The sequence below is a fragment of the Lingula anatina genome, chromosome 2 (genome assembly GCF_051362555.1).
Source record: "Lingula anatina isolate TDL-2025a chromosome 2, LinAna3.0, whole genome shotgun sequence".
NCBI lineage: Eukaryota > Metazoa > Brachiopoda > Lingulata > Lingulida > Lingulidae > Lingula > Lingula anatina.
Window position 1 is genome coordinate 45,969,523 of NC_141768.1, and position 21,348 is coordinate 45,990,870.

The 21,348-nt window shown below is 36.6% G+C and overlaps 2 protein-coding genes across 3 annotated transcripts in view; one reads left to right on the forward strand and one right to left on the reverse strand.

The window, feature by feature from the left end:
- The window catches only part of LOC106161838 (maternal embryonic leucine zipper kinase), a 31,545-nt gene extending 19,278 nt beyond the window's left edge, over positions 1–12,267 (reverse strand). Inside the window, exons 1-16 of one of the 2 annotated variants that reach the window (XM_013538893.3) lie at positions 12,130–12,267; positions 11,504–11,595; positions 11,144–11,229; positions 10,521–10,637; positions 9,847–9,990; positions 9,517–9,585; positions 7,335–7,427; positions 7,037–7,135; positions 6,529–6,696; positions 6,210–6,296; positions 5,912–6,031; positions 5,034–5,547; positions 4,148–4,289; positions 2,338–2,521; positions 1,812–1,915; positions 1,125–1,312 (exon numbers count right to left, since the gene is read on the reverse strand). In XM_013538893.3, the coding sequence (XP_013394347.2) occupies positions 1,135–1,312; positions 1,812–1,915; positions 2,338–2,521; positions 4,148–4,289; positions 5,034–5,547; positions 5,912–6,031; positions 6,210–6,296; positions 6,529–6,696; positions 7,037–7,135; positions 7,335–7,427; positions 9,517–9,585; positions 9,847–9,990; positions 10,521–10,637; positions 11,144–11,229; positions 11,504–11,564 (2,166 nt within the window). In that variant the 5' untranslated portion in view covers positions 11,565–11,595; positions 12,130–12,267 and the 3' untranslated portion in view covers positions 1,125–1,134. Of the gene's footprint in view, positions 1–1,124; positions 1,313–1,811; positions 1,916–2,337; positions 2,522–4,147; positions 4,290–5,033; positions 5,548–5,911; positions 6,032–6,209; positions 6,297–6,528; positions 6,697–7,036; positions 7,136–7,334; positions 7,428–9,516; positions 9,586–9,846; positions 9,991–10,520; positions 10,638–11,143; positions 11,230–11,503; positions 11,602–12,129 lie in introns of both variants that reach the window. The other variant, XM_087003441.1, reaches the window with a different exon arrangement.
- Positions 12,268–12,348: 81 nt separating this feature from the next.
- On the forward strand, positions 12,349–20,188 carry LOC106161837 (uncharacterized). The gene is made up of 7 exons (XM_013538891.2): positions 12,349–12,454; positions 13,624–13,683; positions 13,965–14,081; positions 14,285–14,558; positions 14,925–17,219; positions 17,763–18,677; positions 18,930–20,188. Exons 1-7 carry the CDS (start codon positions 12,380–12,382, stop codon positions 19,058–19,060), a joined length of 3,867 nt encoding a protein of 1,288 aa, XP_013394345.2. The 5' UTR covers positions 12,349–12,379; the 3' UTR covers positions 19,061–20,188.
- The last annotated feature ends 1,160 nt before the right edge of the window (positions 20,189–21,348 follow it).

A 21,348-nucleotide genomic window follows, 5' to 3' on the forward strand; every position in this document is an offset into this window, starting at 1 on the left:
TACAGCTTTTAGGAACAAATCCAACCCTAAAACATTAAAAAAACATGTCCAAAAGCAATCTATTTACAATAATAAAGTTCTATTACGAGTCTGTGAGTAGATTACCTTTCTTCATTGTTTTTAAACCCCTACCAGCACAATGCCTAGCATACATTCCAAAAAACCATCAATTACTAGCCCATACAAAGTAGCCACTTATAAAGAAATACCATTAAGGCAAATGAAATTGTCTAATATACTTCAGTCAATTTTGCTGTTTAAAGTATTCCCCAATTCATAGTCTGATAATTTCACCTATATCTGAAAACAAAATGCACTTAAGTATAATATCAAGAAAATAACGCCATCATAAATGATATGATTCATCAAATGATAAAATTCATCTCTATGATAAAATGTAATCAGTTAAGAAATGACAATGTTCTAATTTCTTAAGAATTTTTTTTTTTTCATTACATCACAAGCAGGCGGATGAAGAATCTTATCCGCCTCACAAACATAACACCTATTGATCAATTCTCACCAACTTATCTTCGATTTTGGTAAACCACTTACTTATGTTGCTAACACAAAAAGCATCCCTAAAATCTTCCAAAATGTTCAGCACTAAGCAAGTACCCTGACCTGTGTTAATTACCTGGTGACATCTAGGGTTAAAAAACTTTGAAGCTAGATCAACAGTTATTCCAGTCTGCACACGCTTCTGGTGTGTCGACAACTTTACGACTTGTTAATAAGTAACTCCCCTCTAAAATCTCCTTTAACAGTCAATGACAAGATAATACCTCACCATAGTAAACTATGATTTCAAACATCTTTTAAACCAATCAAAATAAAGATCAGAAATAAAAATATGACTATTTTCACATTTTTCAATTGTGGTTTCTCAGAAAATGTTCTCAAATTTCAATTTTGATTTTTTTTTCATTTCTGAGGTCCTTCACACAAAAACAAACAAAAATACTAAAACAACGCAACCCTTCTTCTCTGAAAGTGTATAAAAAAAGTAAATTGTGCATTGTTACAGCTAATCAAAATTTCTTAGCTTGGTTTGAAAAGAACTACCAGGTGATGCCTCAGGCTTCTGAAAACCTCCAGCTTGAACAAAGTCCAAAAAGACTTACCAAATATAAGTTAAATCTTGGCTGAGCGAAGGACGTCTTCACAGAGTTTCTTGTAGTGCCAAGTGTCCCCCTTGACTCTCTTTCTCCGGATGCCCACCAGGTTGGTTTTGGTGATCTGACACACCTCCAGATCAAAGGCAAGGTGCACTTTTCCCCAGTCATTACTCATCACTATCCTCAATGTGTAGCTGAAACATTTAGTTTTTAAACAAATATCATTCTGTAAAGTCTTCTTATACAAACAATTTATTAAAATTTTAATTATAATAATAAAATAAATAAGTTACCCTCTGTTTCTTCAAAGCAAATTAAAGAGAAGATGCACATACACAAGCTTAAAAGAAGCATTTTCAAACAACAAATCATTAACTTTACAGTTTTTATAGTGCACTTTGTATTTGACAACTGTAGTCAAGTTTTGAAGAAGAAAAAAAGCTTTTTCTTGTCATAATATCAACTCAAAACCATACCTTCTTCAACCTTCATAATAATTATCATCTTAAGCAACAACAAAAACATCTAGTGTCTCCCCCAGTAAACGAAAGGAAATTAAACAATTATCACACATTTTAACATTGTTGGTTTCAGTGAACTCTCTTCAAACATGGTCAAGAAATACAAAATTGCTGTAGAGAAGACATGAAATTGCCCATGTCACACCTAACACAATCTCCAATGTTCACTCACCCAGATTGAGAGTAGACTATGTGCTTCTCCTCCAGAGTGTCCACTAGCCTCTCCAACACCTTGTCAGGACTCAACTCCGTCTTGTTAGAGATATTGTGCAATTCCTAAAATAAAATTATTTTAAAAATAAATTTTTTCATAGCCTCACATCTTTAACTGCGATTAATGATTTACGCGGATTTGAATTCAACTGTCTCGCATCCACCACTGATAATTTCAGTGCATCAAATGTTAAACTTAACTACCTTTTCCAAAATTTAGTGATTTCAGTGTCTCAAATGTCAATGGCCTCTAAAAAAATTAGGTGATTTTCATAATGTACCTATTGCAGGTTAAAAAATCAAACCTCACACTGCTAGCCTCAATCTTTCCTGCAGACCAGGTTCTCAACTACAGACTACACTACCTGACTTGATATATACTGAAAACCTTTTAATTAACATCCTGTATCTCACAACCACCTAATATCACACCATTTCTTCACACAACTCACAGTACAGAGACCATATGTAATCCCCAGGCCTACCTTGACCTTCTTTGGTCCGTCTGAGGTACTCTTGCTGGTCTTTCTTGGTGTCAGCATGTTGAACATCCTGTTCATTCCTTTCTCAATGCTTCCAAACACGGATCCCTTCCTGCCCTTGTTGGTAGGGGTCATCATGGGGGTGGTGTTGTGGACTTGGTTCAGGTAGCTGTCTATGGAGCCAGCCCTGGTAATATAAAGAGCAGCTTAGGTGGGGTTATGTAAATATTATAAAGGGGGGGTGTTGCGGACTTGGCTCAGGTAGCTGTCTATGGAGCCAGCCCTGGTAACATAAAGAGCAGCTTAGGTGGGGTTATGTAAATATTATAAAAATAAAGGGGGGGGGGGGGGGGGTTGCGGACTTGGCTCAGGTAGCTATCTATGGAGCCAGCCCTGGTGATATAAAGAGCAGGTTAGGTGGAGTATATGTAAATATATATGTGGAGGCATGTCATTTAGTAAAATATGATTGCATTCAGCAAGAGCATCCATAGAGCTGAATTGATCTTCATAGAATGAAAGTTTGGGAATGTGCCCTCAAAGTTAATTTATACATTGCATTGGATTAGATTCAGTAAAGAGTCATACATGGGAGCTAGTGGTAATCAGTTTAAAGCAAGATACTGCCAGACCCAGACTTAAGTTGTATACTATTTAAGGCACGACCGGGCCCTATGGTAAACTAACTGTGATAGGTGTGACAGCGCAATAAGTAATAATGTGTGAAAGGTGTGATATTGTGATTGCAGTCATTCTTTCTTAACATATTGAATTTAAGCCAACTCCCTAAATCACTGATTTCCTATTTGTACTGAACTCTTTAACATTTGAAAAGCCACTTTACATTTAATATTCACTTTCAAAATGTGCCAATTGCACATATCCCCACACAAAAGAAAAAAAATCTAATACATACTTATAAAAGGATCATCTTGAAGCACAATTTACACTTCTATCTCAACATTTAACACTGCAAATCAGAGTAATACAAAAGATACTAAAGATAAATTTTGTATCTTAAAAATAACTACATACTTGCTACCAACTTCAAACCACCTGCTCACCCAAGTAAAGCTTTACAGTAAGTGTTTGTATGAATGCCCTTTCATTTAGTCTTAGTTTCTGACAGTATTGAAAGGAAATGAAAACTATCATGGTCGGAGTTTTTTTTACACCAGTAACTTTTTTTTCACAGCACCTAAGCTGGAAAACCACAGACCAGAGATAATATTCAGTGCAATGGGATATTTCAATAAGCATTGAATGCAAATCATCACAGAAGCAAAATACATGAAGCAAGTTAATATTGTACAGACCCAGATGTCTTCCTTGGGAAACGTCTACAATGGAGACAACAGGCAGTTAGTTGTACTTGTAAACAATAAGACTATGTAATACATGGGTGCATGTGTACATGTGAGCAATAAGATTTTGGTATCAAGTTTACCGAGGCAAGTAAAACAGGTTGCTTTTCTGTTCACTATTGGGCAAAATTTTTTCCCATTTCTATTGTACTAGATATTTTCTTATGAAGGTTTTTTTTGGCGTCTTGCTGTCAAATGACATTCGGGATTATCTAAGTTACCAAACTGCAACTCATGTGCCTACCCACATTCTCTTCAAAATGACATATGCTGTAACATTGTGTTTTCCATGACAGCCTTTACAGTGATTGCATTTGCTGTGACATTGTGTTTGCAGTGACAGTGTGTTTGCTGCAGCATTATGCGTGCTGCGACACTGAGTCTGCTGTGACAGTGTGTTAGCTGTGACAGCGTCAATTGTGCAATTAGCACTAGGTGTGCACACTCACTTGTTCTGCCCACTGACAGGTGTCCCTGGTGTCCTGCTTTCCAGTGACATCTGGTTCAGACCAGAGTCCACTGACCTGGACGGTGACAGAGTGGACGTTATGAAGGCTCCGGCCTTGGTGGCTGGGGTACCACTTGCTGGGGCTGAAATGTTACAGGGCAATGTTACTGTGGTAATGCATGATTACAAAGAAACAACATGTCTATGTCTACGCAAAGAAAAAAAAAACTTTTCAGGATCCAGATCACTCCTAAAATTCAACAGTTGCTCCTTAGGCTAATGATCAAACTCCTCATAATGCATCTTTATAAATATACAGACGGATAAGCCATTTATATGCTGAAAAACATTAAAACAAAAGTAAAATATTCTTAAAAAATATATCAAGCTAACCAAACTACCTGGTAACAGGTAATAATCTGCTTTCCCCATAAAAATATGGTAATTAAACTATTAAAGCACCCCTTCAAGGCTGCTCATTTCTCATCATTAATTAACTAGTTACTTATTAAAAGATTTAATTTACTGCTATTACGTTAACCCATTTATGACCCATCCTGACAATTTCATCAAAAGCAGTTTATAGCTTTTTAGTTTGGCTGTGAAACTAACAAACCAAAAAAAGGCAAAAACAACCTTCTTCGGGTAGGAAAAAATGTATAAATTTCTGTGAAGCCTGCTGAGGTCATGCCAATAAATTTTCATATTTGTTCAACTAAAAGCAAATAATTGTGAAAAAATATACTGTGTATGAAGTACATACAATATGTTAATTATGAGTGTAAATCTGGCAAACCCGAGCACAAGAGTACAGAAGAGACCACCCCAAAAACCTCACTCTCCACCCCCCCCCCCTCCAACCATTCACCATTATTCACCATTCTTACCAGTGGACTGTAACAGTCTTGTCATAGGTGGTGTCTGTGGCTTGACTTTGTGTGCCGACAATACCTGCCCCACCCCTCCAACACCAGCAGTCTGATCTCCACCCTTCTTGTATCTAGGGGTCTTAGGGATCTCTGGCAGAGCAAAGTCAAAATCAAAGTCCTTAACTGGGACTTGCTTCCTCTCTGCTGATGGCTCCCTTGACCTCGAGGCACCCTCACTTGATGCACTCCCTCTTCGTGGCTGTGCTGTCGGAGGTTTGTTTTTAACATTTTCTTGATTGCTGTTTGTCTCTTCACCCTCTTTTTTGTGTCTTGGCCTGTATTTGATGACAAAGTCCTCCTTGTTATTTTCTTTCTTATCGTGTTGACTGCCGCTTGTCGATTTCTTCTCGTTTTCTTTGTTTTCCTTGTCTTCATTTTCTCCAACCCTTGGGGGTGCCCTCTTTGTGGAGAAAAATGGTGAGGAGAAGGGATCCAATGGAGCAAGGTCAAGGTCAACACTTTTGCTTCTCTCCTGTAAACAAGAAGAGGCCAGGTTATTTGAAATGATAAGATTTTTAGCTCAATAAAATTTGCTGTACAAAATAATAATACAATTTTTCCTTCAAATTTATCATGAATTCAGTTCAAAGTTTTCATTAAGTAAGCTGCTCGTCCAAGACTGATTTAACTTTTACTTAAAAGGTTTTAAACCTTTGGGAGAAACAACACTAACCCAGCATTAAGATAATATTCCTCTTATCCTAGTGATTATTCAATATACAAAACTTAGCAAAATCAACAATAAATTTGTCTAAATAATTAAGATATCTTTTAATTAGTGCTTGAGTAAAATTTCCTATGCAAAAATGAGCCTGGATATATCAATAAGCACCCACCCTTCTTTCCTGCTGCCTCTCTCTCAAAGGTTTAGGTTTCTGCAGCAGACGCACAGGCTGTCCTCTCATCTTCTTGGCCATCAGGATCAAATAGGTGGATGTGAAGTAGTCGTACTTCCACTGAAATTCAGATTGGAAGGCTTTACAATCTTCCTACATCACTCAAAGTCATAGAGGAAACTCCCCCATCTCAGAATATTAATTGGACATCAGATAAAAGACTGGGTTAATTTTTTTCTGACACTGCAAAATTATTTTGGGAAAGAAAATGCAGCTATATTGCAATATAAGTAAATACCTTTGATAAAATCTCTGTCATTTCTGCTTTGGACTTTCCATAATGGACTGCCATCTCTGTGATGCAGTCTTCATCTAGAACTGACACCTAGATCATGGGAAAGGAACATAAGAAAAAAAATTCTTCAATTATAGATAAATCCACACAAGTTCAAGAAAATATATAAGTAGGTCTAATAGGTTAAAAAGATTAGGCACCTCATCCTTTCTATAAAATGTTCCAAAATATAATTTCAGTGGACTGTCTGCTACTGCTTTATCTTAGTTAAAAGTGGACAGAAATGTCTGGTCTTTTACCTTTGACCAACTATTGATCATACCTTATATTTAGTTCTGTGGTCCACAGGAATGTTGAAGTTTTTAAGTATCCAGGGGTGACACTGCAGTTCCTTGATGCTGACCCGTTTCTTGGGGTCAACCTGCAGCATGTCGTCCAGGATTCGCACACTTTCTTTGGACAAAAAACGTGGTACATCATATTTGCCAGTCTGGTAGTGAAAAATATAAGATATTTTCAGTGTACAGGTAAATCTGCAGCATGATATCAAACATTTATATTCCAAGCATCATATTCAATAATCTAGTAAATATATCATAAAAGGGAAAAGAAAAAACCTTATCAAACACTTACTATCTTAGCTTTTTGAACTTACAGCACCACATCATATCCCTCTCTTTGAAAGGAAAAAACAATTCTCTCTGGGAGTTGTCTTACTTACTATACTCTCTTTTACTTTTGTGGATCTTAAAGCCCATACTGTAAAAACAATTCATACCACCATACTCATCATATGATGTAAAACTAAAGGCACTGGTAGATTTAATTACCTGTATTTTTCTGTAAAGTGCTGATATGCTGTCATCATCAAAGGGCAGGTAGCCACAGAGCAGTGCATACAGCAACACCCCCATGCTCCAGACATCAGCCTGAAATACATGACACATTTCTCATTAATTGTGTCACGATCCTTCACACCTAACACACTGTTATCAGCAGCTTTCAAAATTCCAGACTTTAATTCATAATCAGAAAAACAACAACAAAAATTGTTTTTCCCCCTTTTTTAAAATTGATCTTTTATGAATGCATAACACAAATTTAAAAAAAAATAATTATGAGACCTACCTCGCAGCCCAAGTACTCCTTTCCTGATATGAGCTCTGGAGCAGCATACGCTGGGCTGCCACAACATGTGAACAACTGGCTGGTCAGTCCACCCTAGGGAGGAGAGTGGGGTCAGTATTGAAAAACAGCTACTTAAGGCATTTCTCTCTTGTTTGAAAATAGCACTTAAAAAAGTGGCTATGATGTCAATTTAAAATGAAAGCAAGTCTGTGCATTAAGTACAATTAAAAAATAATGATACAATACTATATAGGACATTACAATTGTCAAATTTACTAACTGGCAACCCTGGAGTACTTTTAAAGCACAGAAATCCAAAAGCTACCAGCACTGAATTCAGCTTTTTTTTTTTTTTAAATTTATTTCATTAAGGGGTCTAGGATATTAAAAATACGTCTAAAACTCGATTTTTAGTTTTTTATACGTTAGAAATAATCAATTTTGTATCTAATACTCAATTAAGTTATATTTGTGAAACACGGACTAAAAATATACATTTGGACGAGTTTTTCTACCTGTCCTGACTGGTACGGGTGGCAGGCTTTAGGCTCCCCCTCCGTTGTCAAGCACCGTTACTATGGGGGGCGGGGCAAGAATGGTTGTCTAACTTCTTAAGCTGTTACGCGTGCCCTGGCAGCTCAAAAGTCTTACGTCAGCTAAGCAGAACACAGTTATATACACAGTCATGGGAAGAAAGAAAGTCGTGAGAAAACGGATGAGCGAGGAAAGCAAGAGAATTTTGAAAGAGAGTGCTTCTGGTGGATGGAGAAACCCCGCGGTAAAGACTCGAGATCACACTTGAACTGCTGAGTATTCGTACAACGTCTGGGGTTGTCAGAAAAAAATCGTTAGGCAATCATTTTATGCACAATAAAGATTGTAATTGCAAGCAAGTTTTAAAGTAATATTGCCACCCAAAACATTTTCAAATTTGCATATTACGGTCTTGGCACTCTGTGGCATCATGGCATATTCGTACCCACATTCGGCCATTTCTCGGAGTAAATCTTGCTTTACTTTCTCAATTTTCGCGTCTTGGTGTGTAGAGCGGCGCCCACGCACGACGGGTGGCATTGTCCTCTGCTGGCACACCAAGTAATCCTCTTTTTGTTTGTAAGCGCTTCCTTAGACACTTCCTAGACAGTGCACAGACTCCTACTGCGTCAGGCACAATTATGATTAATTACGTCAGTGAAACGAGAGTAGGTAGACCTACTCAGCTGTCAATCATTTCCCAGGAAGAGCGACTTTCGTGGTACGAATAAGTTTGAGTACAAAAGTAAGATTTTCTGGCATCTAGATAGAAACAAACAACCCAATTTTAACACGTAATGGTGTATAGACCTTCCCGATCAACAAGATGATAACAGGTAAGGTGGAGGTGCAATTATTTTGCTTAAATAGCCCAATTACCTGAGCAAAATGGTTTAGGAGCGATTTCTCAGCTTTGAAGATTGATAACATAGTCTAAACTTCAATCCCTATATCTCATTCTGTAACTGTCAGATTGACATGAAATTTGATGTGTCTCTGTTTCAGTATAATATTTAGTCGTCTGAGTCTTGGTTTTTGGATTGACCTTTTATTTTTGAAGTTATTAATACTGAAATTGGAAGGTCCATATATATTTCGTAAAATTCACGTTTTATCAAAATAAAATCAAAAGTAAAAATAAAAAGAGAAAATCCTGACAGAGTTTAATGGAGTTTGTGCTAACCTTTAGATAGCTATTTCAATCGTATTAATAGGGCTTTTTGTTTAAGAGAAATTCTTGATTAAAAAAAAGACAATTTTAGCCTCAAAACGCTGATATTACGTCACTCGTGTTACACTGTGACTACAAACTTTGAAAAATTGTTTGGCTTGCTAGACCTTTTCTTTAAGTTAATAGGAAATTTCATTAGCTGCATTAGTTTTGGACTTTTTCGTTAATATCCAAGATCCCTTAAGCTCTCTTTAACAAATATGGAACTATGCTTCTGCTAAATTTCATAATAAATGCAAATTCATAATATGTGCAATTCCAACAATGAAATGAGTTAATTTTAATATTTATTTACTATGATAATACAATCAGCTGAAAGTTATAATTTCCAACAAAATTATTAAAACAGGAGTTGTAACAATTCCCTGTCTTTCAAACCTGAGTGAACACTACAATAACTGTTGAAAATATTTCTACCTTTGGTTTTGCACACAGTCCAAAGTCAATCAATTTCAAGTTCTGATCATCATCCAGGAGTAAGTTTTCCTGAAAAAAGGAAATCCACATCAGTAGTGTAAGTAATAAATAAAAAAAATTAAAAGACAGACAAAATTTAAAAAGCTACAAAGAGAAAATGTTCAAATCTTAGCTGAAATCAGCCCAAATGTGTGACATTCTTTTGGAAGAAAAAATAAGAAAAAAAAACTTGGAGTTGTTTTATTATACACTCTTTACCCTTTGTGGATTTTATGCTGTAAATACAATTAAGAAATACAGAAACTTCTGCCATGTCTAGTAGTTACTTACTGGTTTGAGATCCCTATGTGCATACCCCTGTAAGTGGATATAGGCCACTGCACCCACTATCTGTCTGAAGAACACACGGGCCTCATCCTCCCCCAGCTTGTCTTTAGCAACAATATAATCAAATAGTTCTCCACCTGGACAGTGCTGAAATAATAAAATGGAATAATAATCATATTAAAAATCAAAATAATAATAATAATACTAATAATATTGATGATGATTTGTTTTAATGCCTCAACAACAGGGTCGAGGTTTTACATAAAAGACAAACATACTGAAATATAAGAAATATATTGAAACTAAATAATTTTTTATGGAATTTAAAAAATGCATTTATATTTACATAAAATACTAGTAATTAAAATTTTTAATTGACCTATATACAGAAGGCAATACTGCGTAAGCCCTTACTGTACACTCAACTGGATGACCAAAGATCACATTTCATGCTTTCCTGGTGGCAACTTTTTCATTTTAACCTCATATATATATATATAACATAAAATAATATTGCTGATAGAACTAATGAAAGTGCAGAAAAATTGTTTAGGTATAAAATGTGCCCAGCATAGACTGCAACTTTCATCTTTCAAGAGAATAAGACCTTATAATTTTTTTTAAATTTCTTTTAGTATTTCTTTTTATAATTTTGGTTGATAACATCCTCAGTTTACCTCCAGGACCATATAGAACTTCTCATCAGTTTCAATCACATGGTACAGCTTACAGATGTGCTGGTGGCTCAGTTCCTTCATGGCTTCTATCTCGGTTTTTACTCTGGGCAGGTCTTCCTGTGAGTAAAAAATATCACATATACACTGTAGATAAGACCGCAGGTTTAGGTCATAAAACAAGGAAAGTCCAAATTTGGTGTTAGCAAAGGCTACTCTGGATCTGAGTTTAACTATTATAAAATGATTTTTACCCAAGAATTCCTGTTGTGTTTACACGTAATGTTATTACTGTTGTACACATGCACGAGGAGTTGGAAATAAACCACATAAAGTGTAAACATGCCTTGTTGCGTGTCTCCTTGTGTTGTTGGTCAAGAACCAGAAAGTACAGTTGACCTAAGAGTCAGTTTGGTGTAATAACCAGTAATTAATAAAGACTACAGCTCATTATCTATTTTCTTTACAAGTCCCTATAGCAATATGTGATTGTCTTGTCTTACTTAATTGAACAGAATATAACCACTGGATAAATGCAGATAATACTTGTGTTCTTGCTGCTTTCTAAATCTAATATAGATGGCAACAGATAACATCGATATTGAAATTATCCTGGTAAAACCTACCCCAAGTTGTTTCTTATCCATGATCTTGATGGCCACCTTCTCACCAGTGAGGACATGATATCCCAGTTTCACTTTGGCAAAACCACCTGTGTTTACAAAAGATTCCATAAATACAAAATAATAATAATAATAACAATAATAATAATAATGATAATAATATGCATGAGGTAAATACCAAACACATTCCCTTATGTTAGATGCAAAAATCATACTGCCTTTCAATACTTACAATCAATATTAGATTTTAAAAAGTCACAATGGAATTAATTAAGGTTATATCCTTCATAAACAATAAGGTATCTACACAATTTTTCTTCATAATATTTCTTCTTGGCAAAGATAAAGAGCCTGAATGTTTACCTGAGCCAATAGTTTCTCTCAGGTGATACAAGCCCTTGAGGGCCTCGTACTGGGTTGACATCTTCTCTCTGATGATATAATGAGTCCACTATCTAGAGCTGTAATTTAGAAGACTATGTTGTGGTACATGTTCTTAAAAATTAGTTGTCAGTTTCATAAAACGATTGCAATTGCCTCCACAAAAGACAAAATATGTTTTAGGAAATGTAAATTTGCAAAGAATAACAGCACTTCCTTCAAATGATCTATTGAAGCCAGCTGGACTGTTAGATTGCAAATGAGCGGCTGAATTCATTCAAATTAAATTACAAATCATACCCGTTCCCATAAACTTGACATCGTTATTTTCCACTTTTTCTAAAGCAGCCAAAATTGTACCCAAGGAATAGATATCGTAAAACAGTTATATTTTATTTGAAAGCAACTGCTATATACAGTAATAACACAAAGTTGAAAATCACATGACAGCCAAATGATATTGACAAACGTACGTCTTACTATATCAGTTCTTTTCGTCTCTGTAAACAAATAATTTGCCCCCTAAAACACTAATAAAATGCATTTTCTTGTGCAGAAGTACAAAAATTTCATATTTTGTAATTGTCAAGTTAAATAAAGATGTCTACCTTTGGTTTATTAACAACGTCACACTGCTTTCGTCTTGCAGACACCTTCTTTTGTGCAGAAGTCTCATTCAAAAATGACCTCCTTCTGACGTCATCCAATCAGATTCCGGTAATCTTTTAGGATGTGGATTTTAGATTTTTAGGGGCAGGTTAACGTTAATAAGATTGCTAAGATTAACAATAGTAATATTTATTCTTTTTATATCGATTCTGATTTAGATTTTGATGTTAAACGGGTAAAACTTTGCAAATGACAACACCGGAACATCTCAGCGTGAGGAATTGTGGGAGCGGGCACTTGATCAAGATGGCGTCCGGCAGCGAGGTTTGTGCTACGTCCTTTCGCTTTCACCCAAATAATAATCTGTAGAGTTGCCCGATGTCTCTTTTGTTTGCATGACTAACTCACATTGATGGTTTGGCAATTTTTTAAAGAATCAGTTTGTGAATGATTTTAATGGAAATGCCAGGAAAGAATTAGGATAACCAATCTTACAGTTGGTATACTTGCCATAACAAGTTTTATTAGTAGTAGTACTATAGTAGTACCAGTAAAGTTTGGAAGACCAAATCATTGTACCCATTGCAGTAGTCTTCTTTTATTCGCTGAACTGCCCCATAGTATTCTTTCATTTAACACTTAATGAAGTCTTTTTAATGTGCCAATTTTATGCCTGCTTAGTGCTAGCTTTTTATGGGTCATACATGTACCACAGTATTTTTACCTTCCATGACGACTTCTTCCCATGGTAAAATAGTTTCATCTCTTCTAATTTTCTGAAAAGATGCAGCCCCATGAACTTGAAACATATTTTGAACAGAAATAGGTAAACGTTTAGCAGATGGAAAAGAACTTTATGAGAGAAAAATACTGTGGAATAGGCCTATGCACTGTTGACTTTTGTGAATTATGCTGCTTGCTTCTATTTGTCTCAAAAGTGTTCCAGATTTCTCTTCAGACAAATATTTGGAGAATGTGCTTTGAATTAATATCTTATGATCAGTTATCTGAGCAGACTTCTTCTTTGAAATGTCAGAAACAAAGCCAAATATAGCGATCTTTACAGAAAGCTTTTATTTGCCACCAGAGAGAGAGAGAGAGATAGAGGTTAAATTCAGAAGTCAAATAGTAAGCTCTGGAAGGACTAATGCTTTCTGTTGTACTTTATCCAGAACTTTTTAGAATCTGAAGATCTGTTCTTACCTTGTTAACAGAGAAACATTGGCCTGTCACAGTTTTGCACTTCAAGACTTTTTATTGCTTAGCTTTATGTGTGCCTGCGAATTCATGACATATGAAATCATATGAGGATTTTAATATATTTAAGAACCATTCTGGCATTTTTAATGACATAAATTATTTGAAGCCGCATAAAACATCTGCTTCAGAGAAATTTTTAAGGCAGTTATGTATAAATCTATAGATTTGACTTATAAGTTAGTGGTATTCAGCCAGGCAACAATAAAGCTTACAGAACTAAATTCTGTTTCTAGCGAGATGAGCTTGAAGACCTAGAAGCTCTGAGATCTGCCGTGTTAGCCTCTATGAAGATGGTAAGTTTGGTTTCACATGGAGTGGTCACACTAACAAGTAACAAATGCATACCGAACTTGCTTCCTCAGTAAAATCACTTGCTTTATTGATTCAAAATGCTTTGCAAAATGATTGATGTATTGATAAGTCAGGTAGATATTGAATGATTTTTCAAAAATTGGCTTGCTATTCCCACGTGCTCCAGGGTGCATGTAGATGATATATGTGAGGTTGTTTTTCTACATAGGAAAAGATAACTTAAACTGTGATTAAGCATTGTACATATTAAAATCTTTTGTAGAAATCCAAAGATGAAGAAGGCAGCAAGGACAGTGAGAAGGAAGAAGCAGGGGAAGATCCTGAACTAGCTGCTCTAAGAGCTGCTGCTTTGCAGACCAAGAAGGCAACTGTTGGAAAGGTAATAAATATTACCCTGTAATTCTGATGAAAACTGCATAAATCTTTGGAATTATATTAGGGATTGCATTAGTACAAGGAAATGTGTGACATGTTAAGACTTCTCATCTTGAAAGGAAAGTTAAATTCTTAAGAAACAAACATATATGTGCACAAAGATAAACAACTAAGATTCAAACTTCTATATGCATTCCCCCAATTCAGCTCCTGAGCAGTGAAAAAAGAAAACCAACACACCATCACCAAAAAAGAGAAAAGAAAGGATCATTCCCTTTCAAACACAACAATCGTCCAAGTAACCTGATAGTCATCCAGACAGCCCCGCCTGAGGGGGAAGAGAATGGGACCCTGACGAACCCAGGGCAGAGAGAGACGGAGAAGACTGTCCCCGTAATGCTGAGACCACAGGACAAGTGGCTGGGGGGTCTGGCTGACGTTAATAGTGCCACAAATAGTCCACAGAGAGAGAAACCCAAAGGTATGATGTATTGTTCGAAGTTAGAAGGATTTTTTGCATACAAAGTCTCACCTCACATATAAGGGCATATTCCAAATGAAACTATGGTTTCCAGAACCCAGATGCAACAGCGTATGTTATGTGTGTCACTTTTGTATTATTAAACAATCCTGAAACATACCCTGCACGTAGACTTTCACCCTTATCACTAAGAGGTTGACCTCACTTCGTATGGATAATCCCTAATGTTTATCATGCTGTGGAGAATCTGGACATTAATTTGTGGTACATGTTTTCCTCTGCACCTCAAAGAAATTGTGTTTGTTACTCATGAGTGCCATTTGCAAAACTGTATAATTCATCATTTTAATATTCTTCAATTTTCAGACAAATTCAGTCGATATGAGTCCAGTGACAGTGAAGGATTCTCATCATCGTCTGGGGAAGAAAGCGAAGAAGAAGAGGCAGAGGAAGAAGAAAAGTCTGACAATAGTGATTCTGATAATTCTGAAAAAGAATCATTGAAATCTGGATCCAATCAGTCAAGCAATGATGTATCAGATGTGGGAACTGAGGATGAAGATGAGGATGTTGTCATGGAAACAGTTGACGAGGTTGGGGGCTCAGATAAAAGTAGCAGTGAAGAGGAGAATTCCAGTAATGAAGCTTCAGGATCAGAATCAGAGAATGACCATGACAGTAGTGCAACAGAAAATTCTGTCAAACACAAACAAAATGAAACCAAAAAAGAAAACACTGAAAGTGCTAATGATCAACAAAATGTGCAAAGTACCAATGTAAACTATTTAAAAAATCAGATGTCAGGGCCAGGTCATACGTCCACAAAACCCAGTTCACATAGCGATTCAGAAAGGAGCCATTCATACAGACAGAGTTCCTCAAAATCTAGACACAATACTGGAGTTGATAATAGGTCACAGAGACAGTCAGCAAAAGACTCGCGGAATAATGGCACAAACTCTTTAGAACATTTAAAAGAAAGATTAGGGAGAGATTTTATTGAAAAACGATCGAACTCTTATGAAAGAAAACATTTAGGTCAAGGTCAGGTCAGGTCAAGGACACATTCTAGGGAGCCGACTAGACATCGAAGTGACAGACCTCATGATCGTGAACATCCTAGGAGAGGTAGAACATCTCCAAGGCGAGATTTTAAAATGGACCAAATTCCTCACAAGAACAGTGAGAAAGTGAAAAGAGACGGGCCTAATGTTCCTCACAGGGGTGAGGACAGAAGTAGAACTGGTCAGTCAAGGTCATATAGAGAAGCCAAAGATATTGTGCGCGATAAATCCTTAAATCCTTCTAAAACCAGTGCTGACAAAGAGCATACACCAAGAAGGGAGATGGATGCTAAGCATAAAACTGGAAACAGTGCCAAAGAAAATGATTCAGGCAGGGCCAATGACAAGGAGATACCTGAGGGTGCAAATGGAAAGCAACAGGAAACTTCAGACAGAGACAGTGATTCAGAAAGTTCTTCTAGTTCCCTTGGTAGCAGTTCAGACGCAGATTTGGCTGAGGACAGCGACAGTGAGGATGATGCACAGCCCTGGCGCTTCACGCACACTGGACAGGGGAAAAAGTCCCACGATACAAGACAGCTATTTGAAAGAGACATAACAGACATTGAGCGTGAAAGGCGCTTAAAAAAACACGCAGAAAGTGACAAAATTAATACTAGTCTAGAACCAAATAACGAGAGATCTCAAAGGCCCAGATATGGTGATAGGAGAGGACACGAGAGATCTCGCCACAGGGATTTTGATAGGAGATCTGAAAGAGATGAAAAGGGTTCCAGGCATAGATCTCACAGAGAACCAGGGTCACAACTAAATGAAAGAGATTCAGGTCCAAAATTAAGTGCGAGAGATAAGGATTCAAAAGTTGGTGCAAAAGATGTCAGGTTAAAAACGGATCCTAGACACCCTGATCCCAAAAAGGATTTCAAACATTTAGGTGCTGAACGAACTATGAGGGATATCGGCTCTCGGAAGGACATGAGAGACATGCATTCAAAAAGAGGTGCAAGAGGTATAGACTCAAAAAAAGATACAAAAGATGTGGACCCAAGAAGAGATGCAAAAGATGTGGAACTAAAAAGAGATGGGAGAGATATAGATACTAGAAGGGATCATATGCAAAAAGATCACCACCCCGGCAGGATAATTGACCCAGCTAGACATGGACCGAAGAGAAGGTATCATTTGGACAGTTTACCTACAAGGAAATTTGAAGATTTTGAAAGCGAAAGTGAAAGTGACAGTGACAATAAAAAGGGCCCACCTTTGAAATCATTCCTGTCAGTGGTTAAAAAGGACAATACACAAAATGAATTAGTCCCTCAGGTGAAAAGACCCTACATGCCTTCTCCACAGAAATCCGAGTGGCAACCAAAAAGAAAGAAAAGAGAAAAGGAACTTAACAGAACTGAAAATAGTCCTTTTGATCCTCCTGTTGTTAAACCTCTCCTCGGTGCAAGCTCGAGACCTGACACTGCCCTTCAGGGTCTTCCATCTAGAATTACAGATGCAAGAGAACTAATAAGAAAAAGGAGAGGGAAGCAAGAAAATGTGAACAATTCTCCAGAAAAAGTTCCAAAAACATCTTCTGATCTGGAGACAAAGCCCAGTCCCATAATACATGTCACATTTAACAAAGGTAATAATTCTAATAAAGTAGTTAATTTTTTAATGTTCTTACATTGAAGTTGGATTAGCCCTTATTGGCATGGCTATTGTTTGGGGGCTGTGTATTTCAACTGGGCCCAACTTGGACAGAAAATGAAATACTACTGTTCTCATGGCCATGGCCACTTGTGGAGCACAGTGCTTGAATTACTTTAGTAGTAGGAAATGTATTTGGCGAGCTTAGCTTTTTACAGACACCTGCTGCAGAGATGGGTTGAGCTGTTGATAATGAAAACTAATTTGAGAGATTCCATAGTTCATTATGTAGACTGATAAAAGTGAACCATTATGAAACTTTATTCATTAGACATGCCTGATGCTTTACAAAAGGTTATGAGTCATACGCTGATCAATATAAATATTTTGCTTTCTATGTATTGGTTTGCTATTTTAGATAATTTGTTAAGTGCCAAAATAAAAAAAATGCAAAACTAGCATTTTATGAACTACATAGATTAATACTTATTTGCTTCAGTGCACATAATATAAAACTTATTTTATTATTCTTTTTCAGATGACTCAACCCCTGATCAGTCCTCAAAGAGTAGGCCCTCCATTCTCCAGAGGATAGGACTACCAGGCCAGAAACTCGGACACCGGTCAGTTAAGAGTGACCCCATTCCCCATTTAGATACAGGCAGCAGTCAAATATCAAATAACCCACAAGTAAATAGAGACAAGCCACTCATCACTCCCTTGATGGACATAGACCTTAAAGCAGGTGTTGGTGTTATAAAATTAAATGATACATCAGATAAAACCAGGCCAAAGCAAAACAGAGTGAAAATGGAAGAAGAAAAACCTGTAGAAGAAACTGAAGAATGTTCACAACCCAAATCTACCATCATCAGACTTTCTACAAAACGTGAGGAGGTAAAGCAAAATAAAAATTCAGAACGGACTGAATTTGAAGACACAAAATGTCAAAGTGAACCTAAATCCACTGTCATTAAGTTAAATAAAAAACCCTCAGGTAAATCAAATATTTTAAAATTGAATCACGGTGGTGAAAATCCCATGCCAAATATAGTGAAATTGAACAGGGGATCTTCTCAAAAAGAGGTCAGAAAGTCGGAAGTCAAAATAATTCAGCCTTTAAATGGACAAGAGCAAGAGGAGCCACATGACACCAGGGTGTTTTTGAAGGACAAAAATGTAGAAAGTAGCAGAGTGCAATACAGGGATTTCCAGGAACCAAGTGATGTAAGAACATTTGTCAAATCACAGGAAAGTGTGTCAAGAACTGTTAGTATCAAGTCCAGACTTGGAATCAATGTGGAGAATAATTCTGGAAGTGGAAACACCGTAATTGCAAAGACAGTGCCACATGTTGGAGGAAGGAAAATTAAAATTAATCGTAAAGTTGCAGTAGAACCAATGATTGGACGCAAAGTGGAAAGATCGGACAAGGCGGAATCACCGACATTAGGTAAGAAAACTTTTTTTTTTTTTTGGGGGGGGGGGGGGGGTACTAAATGGGCTATGTTGCTTAAATGTGTCAGCAAGTTGATTTTAAGTGAGTTTTTTTTTTTTTTTAATTAACTTTTGTATGTCAGACTTGGAGAAAGTTGTAACACAGATTCTGTCAATTGATTTTAGGGATCGGTGTCAAAATCCATTAATACAATGTGTTTTAGTTCTTCTCATTTATCTAGCTTTCTGTATATTCTTCTGTAAATAGGTCATGAAAGGGATGCTGTGGATGACCTAGATGCCAAAATTAGACGTATCCAGGAGAAGAACGCTGCCATTTTGAAAAGACACATTGAGATTAAGGAGGACAAACAAATATTTGGTGGCAATGTTGTATGACATGCCTACTGCTCATTGGACTCTTGCTACAATGAAATTAATTTATGCCATATTTTTTGATAATTTGCTTTAAGCCAGTGTAGTATTTTGAACTAACTCACTGATGAATATGACAAAAAAAACTATATTATTCTTTCTAAAGGTCAGTTTTGCATTTTGTTTGGCATTAGACAAATATGTACTTTGTTAGTCCTGATTTACGGCTATAAATGCAAAAAAATCTCAACGGGGACACAATGTTTTCTCCTCAACAATGAAAACCTAGTAGGAGGATGTGAAATTTAATCAGTTTAGGACTACAAAAGCCCATTAGGAACTCAAACTTATAATTACGAGAGGTTGCCATAGAAATTTCACAGCTGTACTTGATTTATTAGAGACAATTCTGGCATTGCAATTGAAAATATTGACTGTAATTGTTCCTGTAAATATGAGGAGTTCACAGTGGATCATCACCTCACAGATCTTTTCAAATCCTTATCTTATTTGGGAGAGAGGACGTAACAGCAGGTATAAAAAAAACATGCTTAAACCTGTGCTCTTCATTTTATGTAATTTAACTTTTTGATTGTATTCTCAAAACCAGTTCAGGTTAGTTACTTTTGTGGACTTGGATTGAATAAACATATCAATTTAATAATGTAGTCCATTAAATTATGAAGGTAATGTTTATTTTGCAGTTCTGCATAATGAGAGGGGTCATACTATTAGTACTGCCCAATTAAGGTGCAGTGTTTCAAGTTTGTGTTCAATTTGACATGCAGCTTATGATAAAAAGGTGCTTTTTGCTGCTGGCGGCCTTTCCTTTTCATTGTTTATTTTTTTCTCATGTCAAACTGTCTGATTCAAAATAACTACGAAAACTGTTTTTTAATGTGACAGTCTCTTTCTTGTTAGTAAGTGTTTTATTGTGGCCTCCAGAAGGAGGCTGGTGATTGGATGAAAGAAACATTCTTAAGTAATTTGATGTCATCTTGTCTATTTATTTAAATTTATAGTCATTAATATAAGGGGGAAAGAAATGGGCCTACATGATCCTTGGCAAACAGCCGTGCAATACATTTGGATTAACAATCTGTACATACATGAGTATTGATGACAATGATAATAAAAGTTCCTTTTTTTGTACACGTGTCGTTTATTTATTGACGTATCTTTTCATTCGGAATTGTATTATTTAAAAACTGAGTGATAGTAAATATAAGTTGAGTTTTAATAAGAATAAAAAGACGGGGTGGGAAATTCTCTAAGTATTTGCGGGAAAAAGGTCAAATGTCGCAGTGAGATCGCCAATGTACCCTCTACCAGGGTGAGTGATAGATTTTTTACAGATATTCACAGATATGTCTCTGGCTAGATAGATGGTCATTTTCAACTCGACTCACCCTGTTGAGGAATCCCAAGGTTGATTACATGGCTGGTAATTGTTTGCATAACTGCTCAGGCACTGCCACTTAGCGGGTCCAGTCTAAGTCCGCTTGACAGCAATAAAGACAGTTAATTATTCTGACTTCAATCACTTGCTCTACTACTGTGACAGATAAAAAAGCCTTAGACTGGTTGCGTAACGAGCAGTTAGCACATCGTCGCGAAGCGAAGCTCATGCAGAGCGAGAATAAAGCCCTCTGCGCGCGGGCAGAGATAATTGCTCCCACATGGGATTCCTCAACAGGGTGAGTTGAGTTGAAAATGACCATCTATCTAGCTAGAGATATATCTGTGAATATCTGTAAAAAATCTGTCACTCACCCTGGTAGAGGGTATCGGCAATGCATGATTTCCTATTCGAGTTCAATATTGACTGTGGGCATATGTCTGCTAGGAGTTTTGCACATTTTATTTTCATTGAACGTTGTAAAGTTATACATTTTGAGATAGTGAAATTCCTAAACAGTATGAAAAACAAAAAGACAAAAACGGACACCACCTATAGTGTTGCGCTTGACAAGCTCTACAAACTGCGACAAACAAGAGGCCTCTAGCATTTTTCTTTCCAGAATTACAGTTTTCAGTTTCGGCATCTAATGGCAGCCTCTCCTTAGAAAATGCGCCAATTGACCCTAAATTCACGAAGATGAAAAGGACGCCCCAAGTATAGGTGTAGTTTCAGAAAATCGCCACCAACATTTTTTCACGGAAATTAAATTTTTTGAGAAAATTTTGGCCCGTTTGACCTTGAAATAAAAGTAAAAAAATACTTCTGTAGTAGCTTTTCCCATAATTCCATTGTTTTTTTCCAAAATTTTGACGAGCGTCACGCCTAGGCGAATGCACCGACAAAGACCGAA